This window comes from Pantherophis guttatus, chromosome 5, assembly GCF_059756535.1.
Source record: "Pantherophis guttatus breed Tessera chromosome 5, ASM5975653v1, whole genome shotgun sequence".
Taxonomy (NCBI): domain Eukaryota; kingdom Metazoa; phylum Chordata; class Lepidosauria; order Squamata; family Colubridae; genus Pantherophis; species Pantherophis guttatus.
Window position 1 is genome coordinate 118,381,882 of NC_142067.1, and position 27,746 is coordinate 118,409,627.

Sequence of the window (27,746 nt, forward strand, 5' to 3'; positions counted from 1 at the left end):
CCTGTTCGATTTCTCGGCCGGGACGTCAGACCTTCGCCCTTCTAATCGTCCCGGTCCACGAAAAGCGCCTTACGGAACTTCCGTTCCTCCACTCGCCCCGCCAGAGGACGGCAAAGACTCCCGCTCGGCCGGAGGACAACCGGCAGGCGGACTGCGCAGGCGCGAGAGCCGGCTCCGCCTCCTCTCCCTCCGCGCCGCGCCGCGGCCATGGCAACGCAACGCTCGCTCGCGCGCGTGCGGCCAACCCGCCCGCCGACGAGACGGCGGCTAGAGCGGCGGAAGCGGAAGCGGCGCTCTTCTTTCCGGCTGGTGCTCCGGATCGAACGGCGGCGTTCCCGGCGGCGGCGGCGGCGGGGCGATGTTGACCTCGCGCTCCTTCCTGAAGCGCACGCGCGGCGGCGCCGTCCTCAAGGTGGTCCGCGAGCACTACCTGCGCGACGACGTGGCCTGCGGGGTGCCGGGCTGCCCGCTCTGCGGCGGGGAGGCCCCCCAGCGCGGCCTCGAGGCCGCCCCCGGTTCTCCCGCCAGCCCTCTCGTCCCGCGGCCCCACTACCTGCTCTTGGACACCAACGTGGTGCTACACCAGGTGCGCCCGGAGGCGGAGTCTCCCTCGGAGGGCTTCTCCCCGTGGCCTCCTTTCCCAGGTTGACTTCTCTCTTTTCTCTCCTTCCTTCCTTCCTGTCCTTCCTCTTCTCTCCTTTCTCCTCCTTCCTCCTCCTCTTCCTTCCTTTTCCTTCTCCTCTTCTTCCCCCTTATCCTTCCTCCTTCTCTTCCTCCTCTTCCCTTCCCTCCTCCTTCCTTTTCCTCCTCTTCACTCCTCTTCCTCCTTATCCTTTCTCCTTCCTCCTCCTCCTTCCCTCCCTTCCTCCTTTTCCTTCCTTCTACCTCCTCCTCTTCCTTCCTTCCTTCCTTCTCCTCTTCCTTCTTCCTCCTCCCTCCTCTCCTTCCTTTTCTCCCACCTTCCTCCTCCTCCATTTCCTTCCTCCTCTCCCTCTTCTCTCCTCCATCCTTCTCTTCCCTCCTTCTCCTCTTCCTCCTCCCTCCTCTTTCCTCCTCCTCATCTTCTTTCCTTTTCTTCCACCTTCCTCCTTTTCCTTCCTCTTCTCCCTCTTCCTTCCTCTGTCTTTCTCTTCCCTCCTTCTTCTCTTCCTCCTCTTTCCTCCTCCTCCTCATCTTCCTTCCTTTTCTTCCACCTTCCTCCTTTTCCTCCCTCTTCCTTCCTCCGTCCTTCTCTTCCCTCCTTCTCCTCTTCCTCCTCCCTCCTCTTTCCTCCTCCTCCTCCTCATCTTCCTTCCTTTTCTTCCACCTTCCTCCTTTTCCTTCCTCTTCTCCCTCTTCCATCCTCCGTCCTTCTCTTCCCTCCTTCTCCTCTTCTTTACTCTGTCCTCATCCTCCCTTCTTGTCCTTCCTCCTCTTCCTTCACAGATCGACGTGCTGGAAGATGCGGCCATTGGGAACGCCATCGTCCCGCAGACAGTCCTGCAGGAGGTGCGGAAGCGCAGCGCAGCCGTCTACGGGCGCATCAAGGACGCCATTGCTGCCCCCGAGAAGCACTTCTACGCCTTCACCAATGAGCATCACAAGTGGGTCTCACCAGCTTGATGCTACCAAACCTTACCTCTGACACTGAAATGCGGTTTTTCAACCTCCCAGAATCCCCTAACTGGGCTGGCTTGGGGATTTTGGAAGTTGGTGTCCACCCTCTTAAAAGTCCCAGAGGTTGAGAAACTTTGGTTTCTCTAAACCAATGTTTAGAGATACATGGAATCGTTTCTTGGGTCCTAAACTTCTCATCTGTTCAAAACCATTTGCTGGAAAGGAGCTGCTCAGTCATGGTGTGAAGGCAGAGTTATGGGTCCTGCCTCCCTCTGGTGCCTTTCTTATGGCTGCCGCACCTCTGAATAATGTTTTTCGTTTTATTCTATATCTATGAGCTTACCGTCTTTGCACGATGGAAAGCTATCTTGCTGTCCCACTGGGAATTAGGAAAATCTTACCTTTCTTTTCATTCTACTGTTTTTATTTTTATGAAATGAAAGGACATAAAATTGCCAGTATAATGCCCGATTTCTGCAATTGCTTGATTTGCATTGCTTGGCAGAGATGTTTTGGCAAGGTTATGAATGCTTCCTACCTTTTTTGTTGTTGTTGTTGCTGTTGCTGATCCCCAGGTCTGTGATTCATGAAGTCCGCTATTCGGTTAATGTGTTACTACAATATTTTCTATTAGATCCCAGCAGTTTCTTCTTCCAGTGCATACATTTGACTCTGATTTGGAGTTTCTGACTAACAGGATTATTTCAACCATTCAAACGATGCTAGATTTTCATCAGACCTGTGCAAAATGCCCCTTGTTGCATTAAAGCCCTAAGAACCCGTGCCAGTTTCTTCAGTATATTCTTTGGATATACTGGTACATTCCATGTTACATTAAATTGTCGTTTGGCTTCCATTTCACCTTTAGATTTCTTCTCCCACAATTTATTAGCGCTCTTAAAACCACCTTAACAGTTTCAGTAGCCTTGGTCAGTGAGGGAGGGGGAGGGGGTGGGGGCATTGACTTCACCGAAATACCGTGTTTACCAGAAAATAAGACCCTGTCTTATATTTTTTTGAACCCTGAAATAAGCGCTTGGCCTTATTGCCATGCGTTCAAAAGCCCGATTGGGCTTATTATCAGGGGATGTCTTATTTTGGGGGAAACGGGGTAGATATATAAAAAAATCAAGGTACGGTTTTCATTCCTAAAACGTCCCTCTGGGTTTCTGTTTCCAGAGAGACCTACATAGAACAAGAACGAGGAGAAAATGCAAACGACCGCAATGACCGAGCCATTCGGTTGGTAGCCAAGTGGTATCAGGAGCACTTGAGAAAATCGCAAGGGGAAGAAAGCATCCTGGTCATCTTGCTCACAAATGACCGCAAAAATAAAGAGAAAGCTGTAGAAGAGGGAATAACCACATTTACCTGTAAGTCCGACCTTCTGACCTTTCCTAGCTACGGATTGTTTTCTAAGAGCCTCCAAAGGGCCCAGCTGCATCTGGGAAGGCCTGCCTTCATCTGGCTATTTCCTTCTCAGGGATGGCCAAGTAATTCTTCCTCTGGGACTTCAAATGCTACCAAGAATTCTGGGAACCAGCCTCCCTTGGAAGGTTGCTCCCTCTTTAGCTTATTTTCCTAGTGTCCACTCTCTTATTTTTTTTTTAAAAAAAAAACTTTCCATCTTTCTTTTTTTTGAGTGATAAGTGTGTACTGGTATCTCATTTGTTGCCCACATTGCTCTCTGTTCTCCCTGAAGGAAACTTCCTGCAGCGGAAATGATTGTCATTTCTCAAAGTGCAAATTTTGTGCTCTCTCTTTTTTTTTTTAGGTGAAGAGTACGTAAAGAGCCTAATCGGTCATCCCGAGCTTATGGATCGGCTTGCTTGCTTGAATGATGAAGAGGTACGTTTTCAACTGCCAGTGTTATTTTCTGTTCTGCTGAATTTTGGCAGTAGGGTCTATAAGGAGATTGAAAATGCCATGTTCTCTCTGTGCAGAATCGGGGCTACAGTCCGAGGTCCTGAAATGCATTTATTAGTTGCAACATTGCAAGGGACGTTTTGTGCGCAAATCTGTTTTACAGAATGAAATTGAAAGCAGCAAGATCATTTTCCTGGAACATCTCCCGCTCAGCAAACTGCAGCAGGGCATTAAGTCCGGCCTTTACCTTCAGGGCACCTTCAGAGCTAGCAGAGACAATTACTTGGAAGCCACAGTTTGGATTCACGGCAATGACCAAGAAAAAGAGGTTGGTTTGATATATTGATTGGCTGTGAAATTCTTGACTAGGAAATGAAAAATTCTGTAGGAATCGCAGGGATCGTCTTCTCTAAACTCCTGTATGTTGGAATGGAATGTATGGTGGGCACCGAAAATATGCATTTCTGTGAGAGGTTAAAGATCAGGTGGAACTTGCTGGCGTCTTACTATCTACCTGCTGACATTGACTTCTAGATTTAGGGACTTCTTATTAGCAATAGCCCTTAGACTTCTACAGCCCTCTCTAAGCGGTTTACAGAGTCAGCCTATTGCCCCCCAACAATCTGGGTCCTCATTTTACTGACCTTGGAGGGATGGAAGGCTGAGTCAACCTTGAGCCGGTCAGGATCGAACTGCTGACAGTTGGCAGAGTTAGCCTGCAATACTGCATTCTAACCACTGCGCCACCACTAATTTCTTAAGTTAGTTATAACTCCAAAAAGAGCTGCTCCGAAACTCTGATTTTTGTTTTAAATATAGTGGGTCATCTTTAATATTAATCCACATTGTAGCAGGGGTCACCGGGTATTTCTTTGGCGTAGGACTTACTGGAACGCATCTCTTTTGTATGTCATCTCCAAATATAGGTGGTTTTCAAATTACAACAATTCGTTTAGTGACCGAAGTCACGACGACCCCGAAAAAGTTACTTATGACCATTTTTCACACTTAGGACCTTTGTGGCATCCCTATGGCCATGAGACCAAAATTTAGACGCTTGGCAACTGACTGTTATTTGTGATGGTCGCAGTGTTCCAGAGTCATATGATCCCCTTTTGCGACCTGGCAAGCAAAATTCACTTAACAATGGTGTTACTAACGCAACAACTGCAGGGATTCACTATACAACTGTAGGAAGAAAGTTCATAAAATGGGGGAGAATTTGCTTAACAGAAATGTTTCACTTAGCAGCAGAAATTTGCGGCTCAATTGTGGTTGTTAAGTTGCCTACCCGTATGGCTTTTGGTACCTAAATCTGATCATTTACTTCACATTAAGGTAATAATACAAGGGCTTAAACACTTAAATCGTGCTGTGCATGAGGATATCGTAGCCGTGGAACTGCTGTCCAAGGATGCTTGGGCTGCTCCATCTTCTGTGATTCTGCTTGATGATGAGACCAAGAATGAGGAAGAGGATATTGAAAAAGAAGAGGAAGATCAAAACAAGGTATGGCATTCTTTGCTTCTGTGCTTTCCCTTTACATTCTTGCAAGGAAAATTGTGGCATCCGGCCCTCTCAGTTCCTGGGAAATAAATGGAGAAGAAATGGAGGTAGTGACAGATTTTATTTTCCTGGGCTCCAAGATCACTGCAGATGGGGACTGCAGCCAAGAAATTAAAAGACGCTTGCTCCTGGGGAGGAAAGCCATGGCAAATCTAGACAGCATACTAAAAAGCAGAGACATTACTCTGCCAACAAAAGTGTGTATAATCAAGGCTATGGTTTTCCCAGTTGCAAGGTATGGCTGTGAAAGCTGGACCATAAGAAAGGCTGAGCGCCAAAGAATTGAGGCCTTTGAACTATGGTGCTGGAGAAGACTCCTGCGAGTCCCTTGGACTGCAAGGCGATCAAACAAGTCAGTCCTAGAGGAGATCAACCCTGACTGCTCTTTAGAAGGCCAGATCCTGAAGATGAAACTCAAATACTTTGGCCACTTAATGAGAAGGAAGGACTCCCTGGAGAAGAGCCTAATGCTGGGAAAGATTGAGGGCAAAAGAAGAAAGGGACGGCAGAGAATGAGGTGGCCGGATGGAGTCACTGAAGCTGTAGGCGTGAGTGTAAATGGACTCCAGAGGATGGTAGAGGACAGGAAGGCCTGGAGAAACATTGTCCACGGGGTCACGATAGGTCGGACACGACATTGCAACTGACAACAACAACAAAGGAAAATTCTGCGTTGGTGGTTGTGTTCAAAGACTAGGGAATTGATGTCAGTCTGGGAAGAAGTTATCACCTTTTTGGAAATGGGACAAAATTCTGCCCTGTGAGCCTTTCCTCCCCAAAAGCAAAGGTCTAGCTTTTGTGTCCCAAAGGTGCTTTTTCTTTTTTTCAAGAGGCAACTGGACTTTCTGGGGTTTTTTTGAAGACTTCTCATCCAAGAAGCTTCTTCAGCTCTGTTTCACTGAGAGGTTGGAGCTGTGCTTTCTGCAGGATGTTTTCTGCCTAGTGTCCCTTTGCTGTTGAGCACAAGCGCAGGCTGTTGGAGGATGAGTCTGTGCTGTCTTCATCTCAAACTGAAGAAGCTTCTTGGGTGAGAGGTGAAACATCTTCAAAGAAAAACCAAAAAAGTCCAGTTGACTCTTGGGGGGGGGGGAAGACACCTTTAGGATAACCATGACCTGGATGACTGAGAATCTCCATAGACATCTAGCTGTTAGGGCTTTGAAGCTGTACCTCTATTCTTTAGAGCTTCATTTCTTTAAGTGTTAGATCCTGCCCTCCCTTCAGGAGCTTCCACAGCCAAGGGAGAACTTGAACCTGAGTCTCTCTAGGGCCAGTCTTATTCCCAGGGTGTCCTGCGGGCTGTCATGGCCGGCTTTAGAACTTGTGAAGCCCAAGAAACTAAGAGCAGACCAGAAGATGGTGGAAGTTTATTCACTTCCACTGTTGGACAACAGCAAACTTTTCTTGGAGAGAATTTGATTTGGCATGCAGAACTTTACTCTTTTGAAATACTCAGGATTCTTGCAAATTATTGTGAAGGCTTGACTGCTTGAAGTCCAGCTCGTGTTACATACAGTCTAGTCAGTTTGGCAACTATAAAGGCCAGAAACCGTTTGCATTTTTATTTCTTTTCTAGCAGGAGCAGAAATTCCCAGTGAATTCCTAAGAATAGAATAGAATAGAATAGAATAGAATAGAATAGAATAGAATAGAATAGAATAGAATAGAATAGAATAGAATAGAATAGAATAGAATAGAATAGAATAGAATAGAATAGAATAGAATAGAATAGAATAGAATTATTTATTGGCCAATTATGATGAGGGGTTTTTTAAAATAGTTTTAAAATTGATTTTAAATTGTTAATTTGAACTTTTAAATTTTATATTGTATTGTTATTGTGTATTTTACTGTTGTGAGCTGCCCTGAGTCCATTGGAGATAGGGCGGCATATAAATCGCATTAAACTAAACTAAACTAAATTGTGATTGGACACACAAGGAATTTGTCTTTGGTGCATAAGCTCTCGGTGTACAGAAAAGAAAAGATAAATTCGTCAAGAATCATAAGGTACAACACTTAATGATAGTCATAGGGAACAAATAAGCAATCAAATCGTATTAGGAAACAGTCAATATAAATCATAAGGATACCAGCAGCAAGGTTACAGTCATGCAATCATAAGTGGGAGGAGATGGGTGATAGGAGCGATGAGAAGATTAATAGTAATGCAGACTTAGTAACTAGTTTGACAGTGTTGAGGAAATTATTTGTTTAGCAGAGTGATGGCATTCGGGAAAAAACTGTTCCTGTGTCTAGTTGTTCTGGTGTGCAGTGCTCTATAGCGTCATTTTGAGGGTAGGAGTTGAAACAGTTTATGTCCAGGATGTGAGGGGTCTGTAAATATTTTCACAGCCCTCTTTTTGAGTCAGTATACAGGTCCTCAATGGAAGGCAGGTTGGTAGCCATTGTTTTTTCTGCAGTTCTAACTATCCTCTGAAGTCTGTCTGTGTCTTGTTGGGTTGCAGAACCAAACCAGACAGTTATAGAGGTGAAGATGACACACTCAATAATTCCTCTGTAGAGGTTGCCTAGTGCTAAATCCACACAACCAGCTTTATTGCGGGCTCCGGAGGACCTAGGTTCCAAGATGCATGTAAATGTAACAGACGATGTCATAATGGCCTTGCTGACCTAGAGTTTTTGCTTTTCCTACTATGGAAGGCAGATTGGTTGGTTCCCTCAAATGGTTGAAGGAATCCTGAAATCCAGCCTTACATGAGAGATGCTGGGAAATAACCTTGTAAAGCTTTTCTGTTGTAATCAGGCTATGACTGAAGCCTGTTCAGCGGCAGACACAAGACAGAGGGGCTTTTCCATGAATTAAAATTGTATTTGATTGTCGTCCAACATCCGCTCCAAAAACCAGTAACAATAACGAAATGTCTCATCTGTTCTACCTCCCTGCTTTTCCTTGAAGTCCTTTTTCATAAGTGGTGTTTTGTTTTGTTTTTTGGCGTTAACTCTATTTTGCATTTGTTTTAAACTATTGTTGCCCGACCTGAATGGTGTGCAGATGTTACCAGCTGTGCAGGATACAGCATTTCTTACAACTGGAGAGTGGAACGTGGATTATAGATAGGCATGTTAACTGATCTGACTGCCTTATTGTCCACACGAGTCTCAATTGCAGCTATGTGTTCTTAAACCCTTAGCTGAAGACTTCAGTGAACACGGCAATGCTACGACCAACAGGCAAAATTGTGGGGATTATCAAAAGAAACTGGAGGCCATATTGTGGCATGCTGTCTAAATCACACATTAAAGAGGTAGGAACGACGATGGACCTTTGCACCTTTGATTTGGCGACTGTGTTCTTAATTGTAATAAAAGCCATTGTCCTTGTTCCTCGCCAGGCCAGGCGGCATTTATTCACGCCAGCTGACCGAAGAATTCCTCGAATTCGGATAGAAACCAGGCAGGCTTCTATCCTCGAAGGGCAAAGAATCATTGTGGCTATTGACGGATGGCCTAAAACATCCCGGTATCCCAATGTAAGTCGGAAATGAAACATTGTGAGGCTTAGTAGTTGCTGAAGATTAATAGATAACAATAGCAATAGACTTACCATTCGATAGTGCTTTACTGCCTTCTCTAAGTGGTTTACAGAGTCAACCTATGGCCCCCAACAATCTGGGCCCTCATTTTAGCAACCTCGGAAGGATAGAAGGCTGGGCAACCTTGAGCCAGTCAGGATCGAACTCCTGGCGGTGGGCAGAGTCAGCCTGCAATACTGTATTCTAAATGCTGCCACTACTTCCTTCCTTCCTTCCTTCCTTAGCAATAGCACTTAGACTTATATACCGCTTCATAGTGCTTTTACAGCCCTCTCTAAGCGGTTTACAGAGTCAGCATATTGGCTCCAACAATCTGGGTCCTCATTTTACTGACCTTGGAAGGACGGAAGGCTGAATCAACCTTGAGCCAGTCAGGATTGAACCCTTGGCTGCAGGCAGAGCTTGCCTAAAATATTGCATTCTAACCACTGCACCACCACGGCTCTTATCATTGACCTTTTGCAAGGAAAAGCAGAAGCAGCTTTGGCTGGCAACCAAAATTCTGCACTTATTGTAACAATTACCATATTTTTCGGAGTATAAAATGCTCCTTTCCACACACCCCCAAGGGGGTGAAAATTTAGGTGCGTCTTATACACCAAATGTAGCCCCGCCCACCTATTGGCCTCTGCCTTACAGCAGTTACCTCCTTGCAAGCAAGCAGCAAGAAAAAACAGCTCCTTTCAGCTTCAGCACAACCTAATTAGCACAAGTTGATTGGATCGGCCTCCCAACTCTCAGCTGATTTGCTTTCAGGGCTCTGCTGCTTGCTGCAAAGAGGTAAATTGCTGGAGCAGATTTTTTTTTTCCTTGTGCTAATCAAGCTATGGTGAAAACGAAAATGAAAGTAAATCAGGCTGATTGCTGCAAGGAGGCAAAATTGCTCAGAGGCAGAGGGAGATTTCTTTTACTCCTCCTCCTCACCAAAAAAGGTAGTGCGTCTTATATGCTGAAAAATGTGGTATTTCACTTGCTAATTGTTTTGAATGTGAGACCGTCAGGAGATGCCAGGGGGGGTAGGCTAGTAAATTGGGCGGGGGAGGGGAAATCTTGGAAAAAGATAAGAGAGAAGCCACTTCCATATTAGTGCCACAGAAATAACAGGACATGCCCAGGTAGAGCTACCAGTATAGGACAGTTATAGGAAACTTTTTTTTTATTAATCTCTGGACAATCTCTGTCTATAGATCTCCTTTTTGCAATTCTCTTTTTTTTTTCCAAACCCAGATTGAATTCATCAATACATGTAGTCTTCCACTTACAACAGATAACTTAGTGACCTTTCAAAGTTACAACAGCACTGGAAAAAAAGTGACTTACGCCCATTTTTCACACTTAATATCACCATTGCAGCATCTCCATGGTTACTTGACTTACATTCAAATGCTTGACAACTGACTCACATTTATGACCATTGCAGTGCCTTGTGGGGTCGTGTGATCCCCTTTTGCGACCGACTGACAAGCAGAATCAATGGGGGAAACCAGATTCGCTTAACAACGGTGTTACTAATTGGAACAACTGCAGTGATTCGTTTAACAAAACATGGCAAGCATTTCTCACCTAACAACATAAATTTTGGGCTCAATGGTGGTCGTAATTCGAAGACTACCTGTAGTGTGATCCAGTTTGCTCTGGAACCCAAATCCCTCTTTGTCAGACATTAAAACAAAACAGGCAACATTAAAACCAGACAGGCAAAAGTCAGACATTACAAGCAGCCCAACCTGTTCCCCATAACACAGAACTCTTACCATTTTTGGCTAGAATTTAGATCTTCCTGTAAAGTCTCCATCAGATGTAGGATGGCTTCTTAAAAAATACTATTTGGCCAATTGTCTTTATTATTCTGGTTGGGGTTTTTTTTTTCCCTTCCAAATCTGCTCTTTCTCATAGTACTGATTAAATTGTACATTGGTTTAGGGACATTTTGTAAAGAATTTGGGAGCAGCTGGCGATAAGGAGACGGAGACCGAAGTCTTGCTACTTGAACATGACGTTCCTCATCAGCCCTTTTCTCAAGCGGTTCTTAGTTTCCTGCCCCAGATGCCCTGGAGCATCAGTGACGAGGTAGGGGCACATTATCCTTGTAAGCAAACCCCCCCCCACCACCACCTTTGTCATCACCCAAACAACTTCATTCCATACGCAGGTCATCCTACGACGTTGCCAAGAAATGAAGTCTACAGTAGTGGCCAAAATTGTGGAAACCTTTTGGGAAAAGTGTATTTTCTAAAACTAGCTAATAAAACCACTTTTTTTAAAAAAAAGTAGCACCATAAAATTATATATCAATGGAAAGATAATTTAATCAAGAATGTAATGCAATCACTTTTATGAAGGATTTGCTATTAGAATAGCAGTTACAGTATAAAGAAGAAAAGTGAAACACCTAGAAAAAATGAGATATACAAAAATGATCACCATAGAAAAAATGAGATATACAAAAATTATCACCATGTCAGTTAATACTTAGTTGGGTAAACTTTTAGCATGAATTACAGCCTTACAACGTCTTCCCATGGAGTGAACTGCAGCTGTTATAATGTGAAACCAAGATTGAATGATGGCTTCTATTAACTGGGTTTTATTGCTGGGTTGCTTCTGACTAACAAGTTTCTTTATTCAGCTCCATGGATTTTCAATTGGGTTAAGAAAGTCTGGGCTATTCCCAGGCTATTCCAGCAGTGGAATATGATTATCTTGAAACTCCAAAAAAAAGTGTTATTAGCCATCAAACCTCAAAAATACACTTTTAGCAAAAGGTTTCCACAATTTTGGCCACTACTGTATAGGAATGAAGAAATGTGTTTTATTTTCTGGCTTGGCCCAAAGATTTCCCGCATTTAGATATAGTTTTTCTTCCAGCTTCATGCAGAATAAAGTAAAATTCATCGTTCATTGCCATTGATTTTTAGTTTATATGTCTTCTGCTGATAGCATGAAATTTAGGTCTGCTTAGCACCGTGATGGCGAACCTATGGCACGCATGCCACAGGTGGCACGTGGAGCCATATCTGTGGGCACACGAGCGTTGCCCTAGCTCAGCTCCAGCGTGCATGCGTGCACCGGCCAGCTGATTTTCAGGCCTGTTGGAGCCACCGGAAGTCAGGAAACCGGCTGTTTCGGGCCTCGGGACGGCTTCCGGGGGAGTGAGGAAAGCCGTTTTCGCTGTTCCCAGGCTTCTAGAAAGCCTCTGGAGCCTGGGGAGAGCAAAAAACGGGCCTTCCGGTCCCACCAGAAGTTGGCAAATGGGCCATTTCCGGCCTCCAGGGGGGGTAAGGAAGACCATTTTTGTCCTCCACAGGCTCCTAGAAAGCCTCTGGAGCCTGGGGAGGGCAAAAAACAGGCCTACCGGGCCCACTGTGCCATTGCGTGCCAAAAGCGTGGGGAGCATGGGAGGGGGGTCGTGTGTGCATGCATGGGGGGTGGGGCGCATTGAATTATGGGTGTGGGCACGCACACGCTTGACTCCCCATGCTCCCCCCATTTTTGGCACGCGACAGCAAAAAGATTAGCCATCACTGGCTTAGCATCTCCCTCTTAGAGTTGGCAGTTGTGTGTTGTAATTGCAGAACAGCATGTTAACTTAAGATCTTTTGGGGGGGTATCCTTTTAATTTAACCTTGTCTTTGTTCTTTTCCATAGTAATTGTTCATTTAAGTTGCATTTTTCTCTTTGCATATGGTTTACGTAACTACTTTAATTTTCTCTAAGCCCCTGGAAGAATTTTGCCATAAAATTATTCTGTCGGTTTTAGGGAGACAGAACTGGCATTCAACAGAATCTAATCTATATTGAGGTAGTCCTCAATTTACCATAGTTTGTTTAGTGACCGTTCGAAGTTACAACGGCACTAAAAAAAGTGAGTTATGACCATTTTTTTTCAGGCTTAACGACCACTGCAGCACCCCCATGGTCACATGATCAAAATTCAGAGCCCGCTGGACAACTTGTATCGTATTTATGACGGCCACGGTGTCCCAGGGTCACGCAATCCCCTTTTGTGACCTTCTGACAAGCAAAGTCACGGGGGAAGGCAGATCCACTTCGCAACCATGTCATTAACTTAACAACTGCAGCGATTCATTTAGCAACCGTGGCAAGAAATGTCGTAAAATGAGTCCAAATTCACTGAACGAAGGTTCCGCTTAGCCACAGAAATTGTGGCTCAGTTGTGGTCGTAGGTCGAGGACTGCCTGTATATGAGAATGACTTTGCTACACTTTTAAGGTGCCACAAAATTAGTCTATTGGTTTAAGGGAGACAGAAGCGGCATTCAATGGAACCTAATCTGTGTTAGCAAGCCTTGGTGGTTTTTCATAGGACTTTCGCCAATGACATGAGTTTCTTTCTTTTTTCTTTTTTGGTTGAAAATGAAATTTCAGGATATGAAGCAGAGAGAGGACTTGAGGCAACTGTGTGTGTGCAGCGTGGATCCTCCTGGGTGTACCGATATCGATGATGCGTTGCACTGCAGGGAACTGGAAAATGGAAACTTGGAGGCAAGTGTTTTCACAGGTCTTTGAAATGCCGGTGTGCCTTTGCATCGTTTTATGGCCCTCTTCTTGAGCATCCTGGTTTCTGCCTGCAGTGAAGAAGCAAAAACATCAAGGGTAGAAAATGGGATAGGCCCAGAAGGAATAACAATAGCATTTATTTTATTTATTTATTTATTTATTCATATTTGTATACTGCCCTACTCCCGAAGGACTCAGGGCGGTGAACAGCCATAAATAAATACAAAGACATATAGAAGTTAAAAACTATTAAAAAACAGATTAAATAATTTAGGCTCAAAGATTAAAACATCCAAATTTATCTAAAAGAGATCTAAAACCCGATTTAAAAGCCAATTTAAAAGGGAGAGTTAGGCCAGACCAGCCTGTTGGAATAGAAACTTTTTCAGGGCACGGCGGAAGATGCATAAGTCTTGGATCCTTCGTAACTCCGGGGGGAGCCCGTTCCAGATGGCAGGTGCCCCCACAGAGAAGGCTCTCCCCTATATATTTAGACTTATGTACCACTGCATAGTATTTTACAGTCATGGCCCCCAAACTTTTGGGCACCGCAGCTCAGTTTCGGGAGGAGTGGTTTTTCTGCAGACCAGGGGTGTGTGGTTTCACACACTGCTTCACTTGCTTGTGTGGCCCGTTTCCTGGCAGTTTGCGGCCCAGTGCCAATCCCTTGCCCGGGGATCGGGGACCCCTGCTTTACAGCATTCTCCATAAATATCTGGGCGGTTTACAACATCAGCATATTTCCCCCAACCATCTGAATCCTCATTTTAATGTCCTCGGAAGGATAGAAAGCTGAGTCAACCTTGAGCTGGTTAGGATCGAACTCCTGGCAGTTTGCAGAGTCAGTCTGCAATTCTGCATTCTAACCACTGCACCACCAGGCCTGTTGGAAAAGATAACAGAGGAAGCTAACTTCGCACGTTGCTCTTGAGACAAGTCAGAAATTCAGGAACAGGTGCAAAATTTCCTAAATGCTAAAGAATCTCTTCTCTCTCTCTCTCTCTCTCTCTCTCTCTCTCTCTCTCTCTCTCTCTCTCTCTCTCTAGGTTGGGGTGCACATTGCAGACGTCAGTCACTTCATCCGACCAGGAAATGCTCTAGACGAAGAATCAGCCAAAAGGGGCACCACAGTGTATCTGTGTGAAAAGGTAAATTTTGGAGAGTTCTTTCCTTCTCTTGCTGACAGTGTGACTCTCCTGCCCCACCTCCCTGAATAAGCTGGGACGCAAAGCTTCTATTGTCCTTGTGTGCTTCTGTGGTTTGAACATGTGGGAAAAGATCTACATTTAAAGCCTGGCGAATCTTTTATGCTTGCTTTGACCATCTCGGTCAGCTTACTTTGGAAGTGTTCAGAGTCCACAATGCCATTTCTGTTTCTTGCAGAGAATTGATATGGTTCCCGACCTGCTGAGTTCCAACTTATGTTCGCTGAGATCCAATGTGGACAGGTAATTGTTAAGAGCTGTTGATTATCCCACCCTTTCTGTGGATTGGAAGCAATAGCAACAGCGCTTAGACTTCTATACTGCCTCACAGTGTTTTACAGCCCTCTCTAAGCGGTTTGCAGAGTCAGCATATTTGCCCCCAACAATCTGGGTCCTCATTTTACTGACCTCGGAAGGATGGAAGGCTGAGTCAACCTTGAGCCCGTGAGATTCGAACTGGCAAACTGCAGGCAGCCGGCAGTCAACAGAAGTAGCTTGTAGTACTGCATTTTAACCACTGTGCCACCACGGCTCGAAGCAGCTTCGTAAACAGCGTAGGCCAGTCCCAGTGGCTGCTTTCCTCCCAGAAGTCCAGGCTCAAGCTCCTCAGAGCCAGTCCTTGGGGGTTAGAAGGCACTGTAGTAGGTAGAGATGGATAGAGGTTAAAGTAAGGCACATTGAAATATAATGAGGGAAGGGGACCTTGGCTGACTGGTGAACACCTTGTGGTGTGCTTTCCTTTTCTGTCAGTAACTCTCTTCCTTTCCTTAGGTTTGCCTTTTCGTGTATTTGGGAAATGAATCAGAATGCTGAAATCCTGGCGACTAGATTTACAAAAAGTGTCATTAATTCCAAGGTAGGGTTTAAAAGTATTTGGGCCGTTTAGAAAATCTGATGCTGAGATAATTGATTTTGGACTCTGATTAACTCTGAAAGGAGCTTGTAAATTCATTAAAGTGGATACAAAAAAAAAAATAAAGTAGAAATACTGAATGTTCTGCATTCAAATCTAGATTGCAAACCCTGAAAATACTCTTCACAAATAGAAATGATTTACTTGAGGAAAACATTAAACTATGAACAGACCCAGACAAGAAGTTTGGTTATTTATTCTGTGCGCTGTTCTTTAAAAGTCAACCCTTTTTAATTTGCTTTTACAAAAACAAAGCAGTAAATTTCTGTTCCATAGATAAGATGGTTATTTTGGGGGACAAGAAAGCAACATCTATTTGTGTAACAGAAATAACATACACTATCCAGGGGTGAAATTCAGCAGGTTCTAACAGGTTCTGGAGAACTGGTAGCGGAAATTTTGAGCAGTTTGGAGAACTGGCAAATACCACCTCTGGCTGGCCCCAGAGTGGGGTGGAAATGGAGATTTTGCAGTATCCTTCCCCTGCCATGCCCACCAAGCCATGCCCACAGAACTGGTAGGGGAAAATTTTGGATTTCACCCCTGACACTACCATAAAAATTGAGGGGCAGAATGAAAATAAAATAAAAAGAAATGGTTTTGTTTTGTTTTCTCCAATCACACATTCAGCAGCCTTGGGCTATGAGGTCGCAAGCCGATATCAGAAATCTCATGTTTGATTTTTTTCACATTTAAATCAATTTGCTTTAGAGATTCTCCTCCTTCCCCCCCACATTCCTTGTTTTCCTTTGTTTGTACTTTGAAGGCTTCGCTTACCTATGCGGAGGCCCAAATGAAAATAGACTCTGCCACGTTGAAGGATGACATTACCATGAGCCTCCGTGGGCTGAACAGGTTGGCTAAAATCCTTAAGAAACGTCGGCGAGAAAAAGGGTAAGTGGTCCAGGCTGCATGTAACACGGAACAGTTTTTCTTTCTTGACTCGTTGCAGTCTTTGGGACCTGGCTGGCATTTGGCAGCAGAAGAGAACGGAAGGGAAGGGGAAAGGAAAAATGTTAAGGGATTGACGGTTTAAAGCTGACCAGCCCTTTTAAGACTGAGGATGAATCAGCAGGATTATTGCCCTTTAAGAAGCTGCCTATATAAAGGAGGCCATTAGAGGGCGTCTCTCTCTCTCTCTCCTCATGTTCTCCTCCCATGTATTGAAGATTGATTGGTTGCCTGGCCTTGCCTAGCATGTGTATGTATATATATATATACAGTATATATATAACTTGTAGATAAACCACTGTTTGAAAAACTTCTGTGTACTGTATTTTGCTCCTGGGTTGTCTCAAAAACTAGCAGTCATGCTGTGCACACTCTAACAAAAAAGAAAGGAGGGAAGGGGAAGGAAAAGAAAGGAAGGGAAAGGAAAGGAAAAGAAAGATGTGATGGGAAAGGAAAGGGAAGGAAAGGAAAGGGAAAGGAAGGAAAGGGGAAAGGAAAGGAAAGGAAAGGAAAGGAAAGAAGGAAAAAGAGAAGGGAGTAGGGAGGAGAGAGGAAAGGAAAGGAAAGGAAAGGAAAGGAAAGGAAAGGAAAGGAAAGGAAAGGAAAGGAAAGGAAAGGAAAGGAAAGGAAAGGAAGCTTTTCAGATGCAGGGCTTAATTTCCTGAGAGCTCCCTTTGGGCATTTCTAATGTGATCAAAGCAGTGGAAATAAGTTCATTTCTCTTGAGAGGCATCCTGGGCCAAGCCACTGATGATGTCCCGGGAGGCACAATTGAAAGGAGAAACACATATTTGATGTATGACGCCAAAGTCTGGCCTTAAGGGGATCTCTGAAAAGGATGAAGAAGCCAACCAAGAGCTCCTCTCTAGAATCTGTTCTAGCCTTTTGCTGATCTCGGGGTTTGGCCACAAACATGCCTGGCAAGTTAGAGGGTCACTTGTGAATGAATTCATGTCAATTCAGGTCTCTGAAGCCAGGAGGGCTGTCGGAATGGCCTTTGTTTCTTAAAACAGATCCTACAGAATTGGGTGGTGGAGTCATTTCACAACAACGGTAAAGTTCTGTATCTATTTTTGTGTAAAATGTTTGCTTTGTTAATCTTGTTTTTAGGGCTTTAACTCTTTCTTCACCCGAGGTTCGATTCCACATCGATAGTGAAACCCACGATCCGATTGATTTGCAGACGAAGGAACTCAAGTGAGTGCCTGCTTTTTCTTTTTGGGGGGGGGGGAAATCAATCTGTCGGGTCCAAAGGTTCCCTTTGTGGTCCACCAGCAGCCTGTGGAGCTGGCAGCGGAGTCGGACACTGAGGAGGCCGGGGAGAACCATGGGCCAGTCCTGGAGTCTGGGGAAGGCCCGGACGAGGGCTCTGTGTTGGAGGCAGAGATGGGGCCAGGGCCATCTGGGAGTGATGACCGGACTCTGGAGCCTCCAGAGGCGGACAGTAGAGAGGCAGAGGAACAGGAGGAGCCTGTTCCTAATGCACGCATGCGCAGAGCTGCCAGAAGTCAAGAGCAGCTAAAGCAAAAGGGACAACTCGGGATTAAGGCCAGGAGATGATTGGCCCCTCCCATAAGGCTTAAAAGAGCAGCAAAGGTTCTTGGGCTCTTCATAGGAAAGCAACGTTGCTAAACCTGTTTCCAGTCAGCGTCTCTTGTTTTTGAACTTCATGGAGCTTTGCCAAGAAGGCCTTTGGCAGGGTGCCAAAGAAGATAAAGGTTTGTGATGAGCCCAAAGGACTTTTTCTGAAGGACTTGTTTTGGAATTAATTTGGACTAAGCTGGGAATGAAGTAATTCTCAGCTGTTATAATAAAATAGCTTTATTTCGGACTAATTGTGTCCTGCAATGACTAAGTGAGCCTAAGTCACAACAGTTCCTTCCTCATAAACCTTTAGGATGCCGTTTCCTAATGATGTTCAGGATGGCCCTGGTATGCTGAAGACATAATAAACACAGTTTAATGTTAGATGTGGACCAGGTCATTGTGAATTTTAACCCAATTGTAGCCTGGTAGGACGTGTGAGCCCAGCCATTGGGACAGACTTATTCAGGATCGAAAGAGGAAGGGTATCCACAACAAAGCAATGAATATTGCATGTTTGGTTATTGTCCAAGGAGCAGTTTTATAATTCTTGTAGTAACCCTTGTGCTGTTTTGGTATTGACATCATTGGAAGAAGCCCTAAGTTTAGAATACACTAGAATGAAATGAAATAGAAGGGTAGAGTAGGGAAGAGTAGAGTAGAGTCGAGTCAGAGAGTAGAATACAGGGGAGAGGAGAGAAGAATAGTTTATTTGGCCAAGTGTGATTAGACACACAAGGAATGTGTCTCCATTGCAGAAGCTCTCAGTGCAGGGGGTACTATTCCTCAGGTTCTTATAGGTTCTGGAGAACCGGTAGCGGAAATTTTGAGTAGTTCGGAGAACCGGCAAATACCACCTCTGGCTGATTGGGGTGGAAATGGAGATTTTGCAGTATCCTTCCCCTGGAGTGGGATGTGAATGGAGATTTTGCATTATCCTTCCCCTAGAGTGGGAAGGGAATGGGGATTTGCAGTATCCTTCCCCTGGAGTGGGGTGGGAATGGAGATTTTGCAGGATCCTTCCTCTGCCACGCCCACCAAGCCACCGCCCACAGAACAGTAGTAAAAAAAATTGAATTCCACCACTGTCTCAGTGTACATGCAAAGAGACAGAGTATTAATAATCATAATAACGATACCGGTAAGAGGAGGTAGTAGAGAATTCTACTGTAATTCTACAGCCATACAACCTTCGTGGATATCCTTGAACCTAAGACAGTTGACATAAGACATAAGTTGGCTGGAAAAGCTTTTGAATGGGAGCCTCGATGAAGTTGCTAACTTGCAGCCATTCGTCACTGGTTTTTGCTGTTTTCCTGCCCTGCCGATGAACAGGGCAATCTGAAAAGTTTTGGAGGGTCAGGAGTTTGTCTTTCCCAAACAGGATGAGTTCCTAATCAATTAACAAACATGTGAGGATGCTTCACACAGGGACTGGATAACCAGAAGGCCCAGGTGCTTATGGGTGGCATTCTGAGATAGAGGTTCTTGAGCCATTGAGGTTCTGGGAAAGGAGGAATGAGTGCCACTGATTGGAACTGGGCAGCCCTTGCTGGTTTGTATTGTCCAGAGTGCATAAAAGAAATGGTGTCCAGTTACAGGGCCACGGTGTTCCTGATTCTCTGTTCCTCCTCTTAGTTCCTGTCCCGTAGGAGAAACAAACACATCAGCTCAAGGCTGGCTGTTTTCTTGGGAGTCTTATGAGCCCCCGTTTGTCTTTCTGCAGAGAGACCAACTCCATGGTGGAAGAGTTTATGCTGCTGGCTAACATCTCCGTTGCCCAAAAGATCAACCAGGAATTTTCAGAGCACGCCTTGCTGAGGAAGCATCCGGCTCCCCCACCCTCCAATTACGACATCCTGGTGAAGGCCGCAAAGTCTAAGGCAAGGCATTCCAGAAAATCTTCCGCTGGTGGTGGGACAAAGGCATGAAAGGCTCCGCATATGTGAATGGGATTCCCTGAATTCTTGCTGGCCTTTCCTGCCCGTAAAAGGGGCTCAGGAAATGTTGCACCAATTGAAGTTTCTCTCTTACTTTGAAGTAGTTTTAGAGGAGGTGCGACAAAGTTAGGCTAGGCTAGGCTAGGCTAGGCTAGGCTAGGCTAGGCTAGAGTAGAGTAGAGTAGAGTAGAGTAGAGTAGAGTAGAGTAGAGTAGAGTAGAGTAGAGTAGAGTAGAGTAGAATAGAATAGAAAATAGAATAGAATAGAAAATAGAATAGAATAGAATAGAATAGAATAGAATAGAATAGAATAGAATAGAATAGAATAGAATAGAATAGAATAGAATAGAATAGAATAGTAAATATGGAATAGGGTAGGGTATAGTATGATAGGATTGGATTGGATTGGATTGGATTCTTTATTGGCCAAGAGTGATTGGACACACAAGGAATTTGTCTTCAGCGCATAAGCTTTCCGTGTACATAAAAGCTATAAGTGATAAATCATGACCATAATCGTCATAAAAATATATTCATAATAAATCATAAGATACAACATAGTCATAGGATACTAAACAAACAATCAACATAAATCATACTAGGAAACTAAATAAAAGTATAAATCGTAAAGATACAAGCAACAAAGTTATAGTCATAAGTAGAAAAGGAGATAGGTAATAGGAAAGATGAGAAGAGTAATAGTAATACAGCCTTACTAAATAGTTTGACAGTGTTGTTGGGAATTAGTAAATTCTCTCTAGCAATAGCACTTAGATTTATATACCTCTTCACAATGCTTTACAGCCCTCTCTAAGCAGTTTACAGAGTCAGCATATTGCCCCCAAACAATCTGGCTCCTCGTTTTACCGACCTGGGAAGGATGGAAGGCTGAGTCAACTTTGAGCCGGCCAGGATCGAACTGCTGGCAGTTGGCAGAGTTAGCCTGCAATACTGCATTCTAACCACTGCACTACCACAGCTCTAGTTCATTAGACGCCTGTTTCCTTGAAGGGAGCTGGGTTTCATAACCTTCCTTGGCACGTCTGCCTTTCTCCGATGGGTGCCAGGAACCGAGTCTCTTGTTGCTGGATTACACCATCAATATTTGTGATACTTATACAAAATACAGTGAAACCCCTTTTTGTATTTTTGCATTGTATTCCAATTTCATTTTAAATAGTTTTTATAGGATTTCAGTAATAATGTGTTTAGAACTCTGCCCTTTGATATGGCCTATTTTTTTATTTCTCTTTTAATGACTTTGTAATTCCTTGCATCGGAATGGTGTTAGGACAACTGAATGAAGCTGAGTGTTTACTGGCCGGATGCCCTTCCTGTTGCCAATGCGGAATTCTCACCAGATAATATCTCTTTGTGGACAGAGAGAGAAATATCTGCCGCTACCTAGGATCGAACCCACAGCCTCCTGATTGTGAGACGAGAGCTCCACCTCTAGGCCACTGCACCACTCCACCTTGGGCTAATCAAATTACACTCAAACCCATTTTGTGTTTTTCCGCCGTAGGGTTTGGAAATCAAGACCGATTGTGCAAAATCCCTGGCCGACTCCCTTGACAGAGCCGAGTCTCCTTCTTTCCCCTACCTGAATACCCTCTTACGCATCTTAGCCACCCGCTGCATGATGCAAGCCGTGTACTTTTGCTCCGGCATGGACAGTGACTTTCACCATTATGGTTTAGCGTCGCCCATATATACGCACTTCACCTCTCCAATCAGAAGGTAAGGCTGCTTGTGGGCTTTCCTCAGAGCAAATCCCAAGTGAGGCCGTTATATGGATTTCTGGTGCCTGATTTGTTAGTAATTTTATTTAGTTAGTTATATTCCATGCTTCTTAGCTGCCTATCTCTCTCCGTTACCTTACCAAAGGTCACAATATTTTTCGGAGTATAAGACGCAGCTTAGTTTTTGGGGAGAAAAATAAGAACAAAGCTGATTGGTGGGTGGATCTGCCTCCCGGAATACCCCCAATCAGATGTTCCCAAAGGTGAATTTTAACAAGAGGTTTGTTGGTTGCGAACTCTGCCTTGCTTTTTTTTTCTACCTCTGAAACTTCTGTAACTCTGTTTCAGAAAAAACTTTTTTTTCTTCCTCTGAAAGCCTCTGAAACAGCTTCAGAAAAAAAGGCTTTTTTTTCTGAAGCTCTGCTTGGAGGCTTTTTTTCTGAAGCTTCTTTCAGAGGCTTTTTTTCTGAAGCTTCTTTCAGAGGCTTCTTTCAGAGGCTTCTTTCAGAGGCTTCTTTCAGCCTCTGAAACCTCTGTTTGAGAGGCTGGGCGGGGTTACATTCGGAGTATAAGACACACCCAGATTTTCACCCTCTTTTTTTCAGGGGGAAAAGTGTGTCTTATATTCCGAAAAATACGGTATCTCAAACCCCCCTCCCTATCCCTCAGCTCTAGTATGGCAACGCTGAAGCTCCAAGATGGCTTCGGTCAGGTCAGTTTCAGGGTTGACAAGCTGTGGAAAATCCTTGTTGTAAAACCTCTTTTTGATTTGGGGGTGATAAATCCTAAAACAATATTTATGGGTTATTCTCAGTAAAAATTTTTCATTTATCTCATTGCAGATACGCTGATATTATAGTACATCGACTCCTGGCGGTCGCTATCGGGGTGGACAGTACTTACCCTGACCTCACCGACAAACATAAATTGGCAGATTTGTGCAAAAATCTCAATTTTCGGCACAAAATGGCTCAGTACGCTCAGAGGGCTTCCATTGCTTTCCACACCCAGGTGAGCAGCTGTTCTCAGCTCCCGGAATGTTTAGGAAAATTGGAATGTTAGAATCGGAATCCCGGAGGCCCGAGGGAGGCTCAAAAGTTGTGGTCTTGCACAGTGCCTTTGTGTGCACTTCTTCACATTAAGTTGTCAGCACAACTTCAAGTGGTTTGGAGATGTAAATTCAACATTTTCAAGGGTTTGGACCAGTGGTAAAATCTAAAATTTGTTACTACCGGTTCTGTGGGCGTAGCTTGGTGGGAGGGGATAATGAGATAGCGTGGGCGTGGCCAATTTTTTTTTTTTTTACTTTTAAAACCATTTTTTCTACAACATCTTCGGCGAAGAGGTTGTAAAAAAATGCTTTCAAAAGGCTGACGATCCCAGCTGTGATCATCAGAGGCTTTTTTCTTTTAAATGCCTCTGACGATCAGGCAACTCGGCTTGGATCGTCAGAGGCATTTAAAAGAAAAAAAGCCTCTGACGATCAGGCAACTCAGCTGGGATCGTCAGAGGCTTTTAAAAGCAGTTTTTCTACAACCTCTTCAGAGGTTTTAGAAAAAATGCTTTTAAAAGCCTCTGACGATCCCAGCTGAGCTGCGCGATCATCAGAGGCTTTTTTTTTTTTACTTTTAAAAGTATTTTTTCGGCCGAAGAGGTTGTAGAAAAAAATGCTTTTAAAAGTAAAAAAAAAAGCCTCTGATGATTGTGCGGCTCAGCTGGGCATGGAGGGGGGGGGCAAGGATTTTTGCTACCGGTTCTCCGAACCACCTGCCTCCATCGCTACTGGATCGGGCGATCCAGTCCGAACCGAGAGCATTTCACCCCTGGTTTGGACCAGAGCTGGATGCGTATTATACAGGGGTGATTTTATGAAGGGAGAGTTTTATTATTATTATTATTATTATTATTATTATTGACATTGTCAACAAGGCTTGTGCAATTAACAGTTTCCACTTTCTTTTCCCTCCAGTTGTTTTTCAAAAACAAGGGTGAGGTCAGTGAAGAGGCTTACATCCTGTTTGTCAGGAAGAATGCCATTGTGGTTCTAATTCCCAAATACGGTTTAGAAGGCACGGTTTTTTTTGAAGAAAAGGCCAAGACAAATGAAAGACTTATCTTCAACGATGAGGTAAGAGCTTTCTTCTGCAAAGAAAAAAACTTACTTTTTTCTTAAATGCATAATATAGGATGGCAAAGGGCTTTATGACGATTAAGTACAGGTAAAGGGAAGAGAAGAACCAGGGGAGACATGATAGCAGTGTTCCGATATTTGAGGGGCTGCCTCAAATATATAGAGGAGGGGGTCAAGCTATTTTCCAAGGCACCTGAAGGCCAGACAAGGAATAATGGATGGAAACTGATCAAGAAGAGATTCAACTTGGAAATAAGGAGAAATTTTCCGGCAGTGAGAACAATCAACCAATGGAACAGAAGTTGCCTTCAAAAGTCGTGGGTGCTTCATCACTGGAAGCTTTCAAGAAGAGACTGGACTGCCATCTGTCAAAAATGGTGTAGGGTCTGCTTGGGCGGGCGTGGTTGGACTAGATGACCTACAAGGTCCCTTCCAGCTTTTTTAATCTGTAATCTAATCCTTGATTTATAGCTTTTTGTTTGGTGACTGAAGTTACAAGGGCATTGAAAAAAGTGAGATTGCAGCCATCCCTGTGATCATATGACCAAAATTTGGACACTTGGCAATTGGTTTATATTGATGACGCTTGCAGTGACCTGGGGTCATGTGATCCCTTTTTGCAACCTCTTGATAAGCAAAGTCAATGGGGAAACCTGATTCCTTTTACAACCATGTTACTAACTGAACAACCGTACTGATTCACTTAACAACTGTGGCAAGAAAGGTCATAAAACGGGAACAAAACTCAACAACTGTCTGGGTTACCAACAAAAATGTTGGGCTCGGTTGTTGGAAGACAAGGACCAGCTGCAGTGCTTCCTAAACTGAAAATAACGAAATACGTTCTTTTCCGTAGATTCCTTCTCTCACCGTGGAAGGCACAACTTTCTGCACCTTTGACAAGGTTAAAGTCAGAATCGTGCTGGATTCTTCCAACGTTCAGCATCAGAAAATCCGGATGACGCTGGTGGAGCCCAAGGTAGGTTCCTGATGACATAGATGATGATTGTGGAGAAACACCTGAAGCAGCCCTTGATCTCTTTATGGACCTTATAGCAAACCCCTACCAGACAGGGAAGACCCCAAAATGTCCTGAAAAGGAATACTGGAACGATTTTGGAGGGAGGCCATGACTTTGAATTGAGATTTTAAAGGCTGCTTTTGCTTACAGACGGAGGCTGTAGATTTTAAAACTTTGGCCGATAATAGCAATAGGATTTAGGCTTATATACTGTTGTGGCCCGTACACGGCCTGTGCAGCTAGTAGCTGATTCTGACAGCGAGGAGGCTGGTGTGTTGCTGCGCCAGCAGCCTGTGCAGCTGGTGCTCGAGTCAGACAGTGAGGAGGCTGGAAAAGATGTGGTGCCAGAGGCAGAGATTCAGCCAGGGCCTCCAGAAGTTCCCTTAAGTGAAGAGGACGAAGAGGAGGAGCCTCTTCTCGATGCAGGGGAGCGCAGAGCTGCCAAAAGGCAGGAGTGGCTCCTCAGGAGGAGGTCTCCTCAAGAGTAAGGCTTGGGGCTAATTGGCCACTCCCTTAGCCTATTTAAGGAGGAACACCGACTGAAGCAATTTGCAGGGAACAACTTAGTTCACATACCTTCGTGTCTTGTCTTGCTTATCTGATCAGCTTCCTGCAAATTGCTTCTGGGCATTCTGCCAACCATAGTAAGCTTTCAGTTATTATTCTTTGAATTCTTGGCGGCTGTTAATGCAGTTAATTAACAGCCGTTGTTGTAAAACATAGTTTATTTACATTATTGTAAAATGTAGTTTATTTAGTAAACTAAATAAACTTAGTTTAGTAAACTAAGGTTTGTACAGACTTTGTGTGTGCTGCGTTCTTTGGGTCCGTAGCTGGGGCAGAACATATACCTCTTCATAGTGCTTTTATAGCCCTCTCTAAGTGATTTACAGAGTCAGCTTCTTACCCCCAACAATCTGGGTCCTCATTTTACCAACCTCGGAAGGATGGAAGGCTGAGTCAACCTTGAGTCGGTCAGGATCAAATTCCTGGGTGTGGGCACTTTGCTTGCAATACTGCATTCTAACCACTGTGCCACCATGGTTCAGTTTTAATTATTATTTATTAATAAGCTAGTTTTATGTACGGACCCCTTATATCCTGGACATAAACTTTTTTCAACTTCTTCCCTCAAGACGACTCTATAGGGCATTGCGTGCCAAAAGTAGATACAGTGACAAATTTTTCCCGCCATCACTCTGCTAAACAACGAATTCCCACCATATTGTGGAAAGCTATTATCCTTCTCATCTTTCCTATTACCTGTTTCCTTATCTTATGACTATAACGTAGCTTATATCTGACAATTTACCGTATTTTTTGGAGTATAAGATGCACTTTTTCCCCTCCTAATAGAGGCTGAAAATTTGGGTGCGTCTTATACTCCGAATATAGCTTTTTCGAAGCTTTTTTCCAGACCTAACGAGGTGCTAGCGAGTGAAGCAATCTATGCTTTGCCTGCTCCCTCCGACTCTCAGCTGTGAAGTTTTTTTTCAGCCCTATTGAGGCGCTTGCGATCTCCATGGTTTGCCTGCTTTTCTCTCCAAAGATCAGCTGTGCTTTAGAAGCTGTTTATCATCCCCAAGCAGGAGGTAAAAAACAGCAAACTAATGTGCTGAAGCTGACCAGACTAAGGACGCTAGCCAGAGGAATACCTGGTAGGCAGATTTTTTCCCCTATTTTCCTCCCCAAAAACTAAGCTGCATCTTATACTCCGAAAAATACGGTATATTGTTTTATTTAGTATCCTAGGACGATTTATGTTGATTGCTTATTTAGTATCCTATGACTATCACTAAGTGTTGTATCTTATGATTTATGATGAATGTATTTTACAATGATTGTGATCATGATTTACCACTTTGTTGCTTGTATGCCCGGTGAGAGTTTATGCACCGGAGACAAATTCCTTGTATGTCCAATCGCACGTGGCCAATAAAGACTTCTATTCTATTAAAAACCAAGTAACTTTATTGTTTCCTTAAGTTGCGTCTAACACCATTTTCTTATTTTTCAGATATTAGGCTATTCCAGCGATACTACACAATCAAGTGGTAATGAAGAACCAGAAATGAAAAAGAAGAAAGTGAAAAAGTAACTTCATTTTAGAAATGAATGAATGTTATTTGGTTTGGAGATAAATTATATTTGGCAGGGAGGGGGGAGGGAAAGGATCTTTTTTATACTTGTAGAAAAGACTTTTAAAGAAATTTAACATTTGTCCAGTTTTAAAACCATCCCTGATAAATAATACAATTGTGTACTCCTGTTCATATGTCTTATTAAAAGAATCTAACCAAAACTGAACTTCTGGATCTTTCTCCAGAAGCAGGAAACAACACAATATTTTAAAATTTCCATGATAAAAGAAAGTAAATAGAGGTTTTGTCAATTTAGGACTGCATTCCAGCCTTTTCATTTGGATGCACCTTTTAATTCGTCAGCAAAACAAAGCTAGTTTCTAAAATCTTTTAAACTATTTTTCAGTCCCTTGGTCTATCTTTGTAAAAAAAAAATAATACTACTTATCACAGATCAAAAGCAGAGAGCTGCCAGGAAAGACCCATGTTAATGTTCAGTTTCCAGGCTCCAATGAGGGTCTTTCCCCACCCCCACCCCATGGTATGGAGATACTTGATAACGATTGAAGTATTTGTGATATGATGCTACTGCCAGATAAAGCTATTTTAAGAAGAGCACCTGCTTCCATTTTCTAGAAGAAAACAAGCGGAGCAGGAGGAGATGAATTAGAAGGGAGCATAATCCCCAAAGGATTGACAGTTAAAGTTGTAAGCTTCCGATTCACAATTTGCGCTTCAAGTTTTCTAATCTGCATCTCTCTTGTTACAGATAAAATTACCAATCCCCAGTTACTTAATTAACTTACTTAATGAGCGCTGTAAAGAAAATCCAGTTCCCAGCTAATTAGGTGGGATGGATTAAACAGCCAAGGAAGAAAAGTTAAAGTGAAGTTAAATGGGGAAAGTGCCTTCTCTATTACTGAGAGTCCCAGCAACCTGGCCATGCAGCCTCTGAGCTTTTCCATAGCAAGGCTGAAATATAGCAAAAGATAACTTGTCTATGTAGATTCTCAATCATCCAGGTCATGGTTGTCCCAAAGATGCTTTTTCCAAAAGCATCTTGGTTTTTCTTT

General features: G+C 43.8%; 2 protein-coding genes across 2 annotated transcripts in view; one reads left to right on the plus strand and one right to left on the minus strand.

The window, feature by feature from the left end:
- Positions 1 to 277, minus strand: part of PIBF1 (progesterone immunomodulatory binding factor 1) — a 100,226-nt gene extending 99,949 nt beyond the window's left edge. Inside the window, exon 1 of the mRNA XM_034416880.2 lies at positions 2 to 277. The gene's annotated coding sequence lies outside the window, so the exon portion shown is untranslated. The remainder of the gene's footprint in view (position 1) is intronic.
- DIS3 (DIS3 exosome endoribonuclease and 3'-5' exoribonuclease) lies at positions 260 to 26,894 on the plus strand. Its single transcript, XM_034416844.3, has 21 exons — positions 260 to 586; positions 1,426 to 1,583; positions 2,776 to 2,969; positions 3,371 to 3,444; positions 3,626 to 3,790; positions 4,801 to 4,971; positions 8,184 to 8,297; positions 8,385 to 8,522; positions 10,509 to 10,655; positions 12,974 to 13,090; positions 14,152 to 14,253; positions 14,489 to 14,553; positions 15,082 to 15,166; positions 15,990 to 16,117; positions 17,285 to 17,371; positions 19,485 to 19,641; positions 21,224 to 21,438; positions 22,283 to 22,451; positions 23,410 to 23,568; positions 24,428 to 24,550; positions 26,610 to 26,894. The coding sequence occupies exons 1-21, from the start codon at positions 359 to 361 to the stop codon at positions 26,688 to 26,690; spliced, it is 2,877 nt and encodes a 958-aa protein (XP_034272735.2). The 5' UTR covers positions 260 to 358; the 3' UTR covers positions 26,691 to 26,894.
- The last annotated feature ends 852 nt before the right edge of the window (positions 26,895 to 27,746 follow it).

Excerpts from the sequence above, each read along its gene's own strand:
- DIS3 (XM_034416844.3), top strand. The coding sequence starts at position 359 with ATGTTGACCTCGCGCTCCTTCCTGAAGCGCACGCGCGGCGGCGCCGTC. Across the intron at positions 15,167-15,989 it reads AAAGTGTCATTAATTCCAAG|GCTTCGCTTACCTATGCGGA; the intron begins GTAGGGTTTAAA and ends TGTACTTTGAAG. Across the intron at positions 19,642-21,223 it reads TGAAGGCCGCAAAGTCTAAG|GGTTTGGAAATCAAGACCGA; the intron begins GCAAGGCATTCC and ends TTTCCGCCGTAG.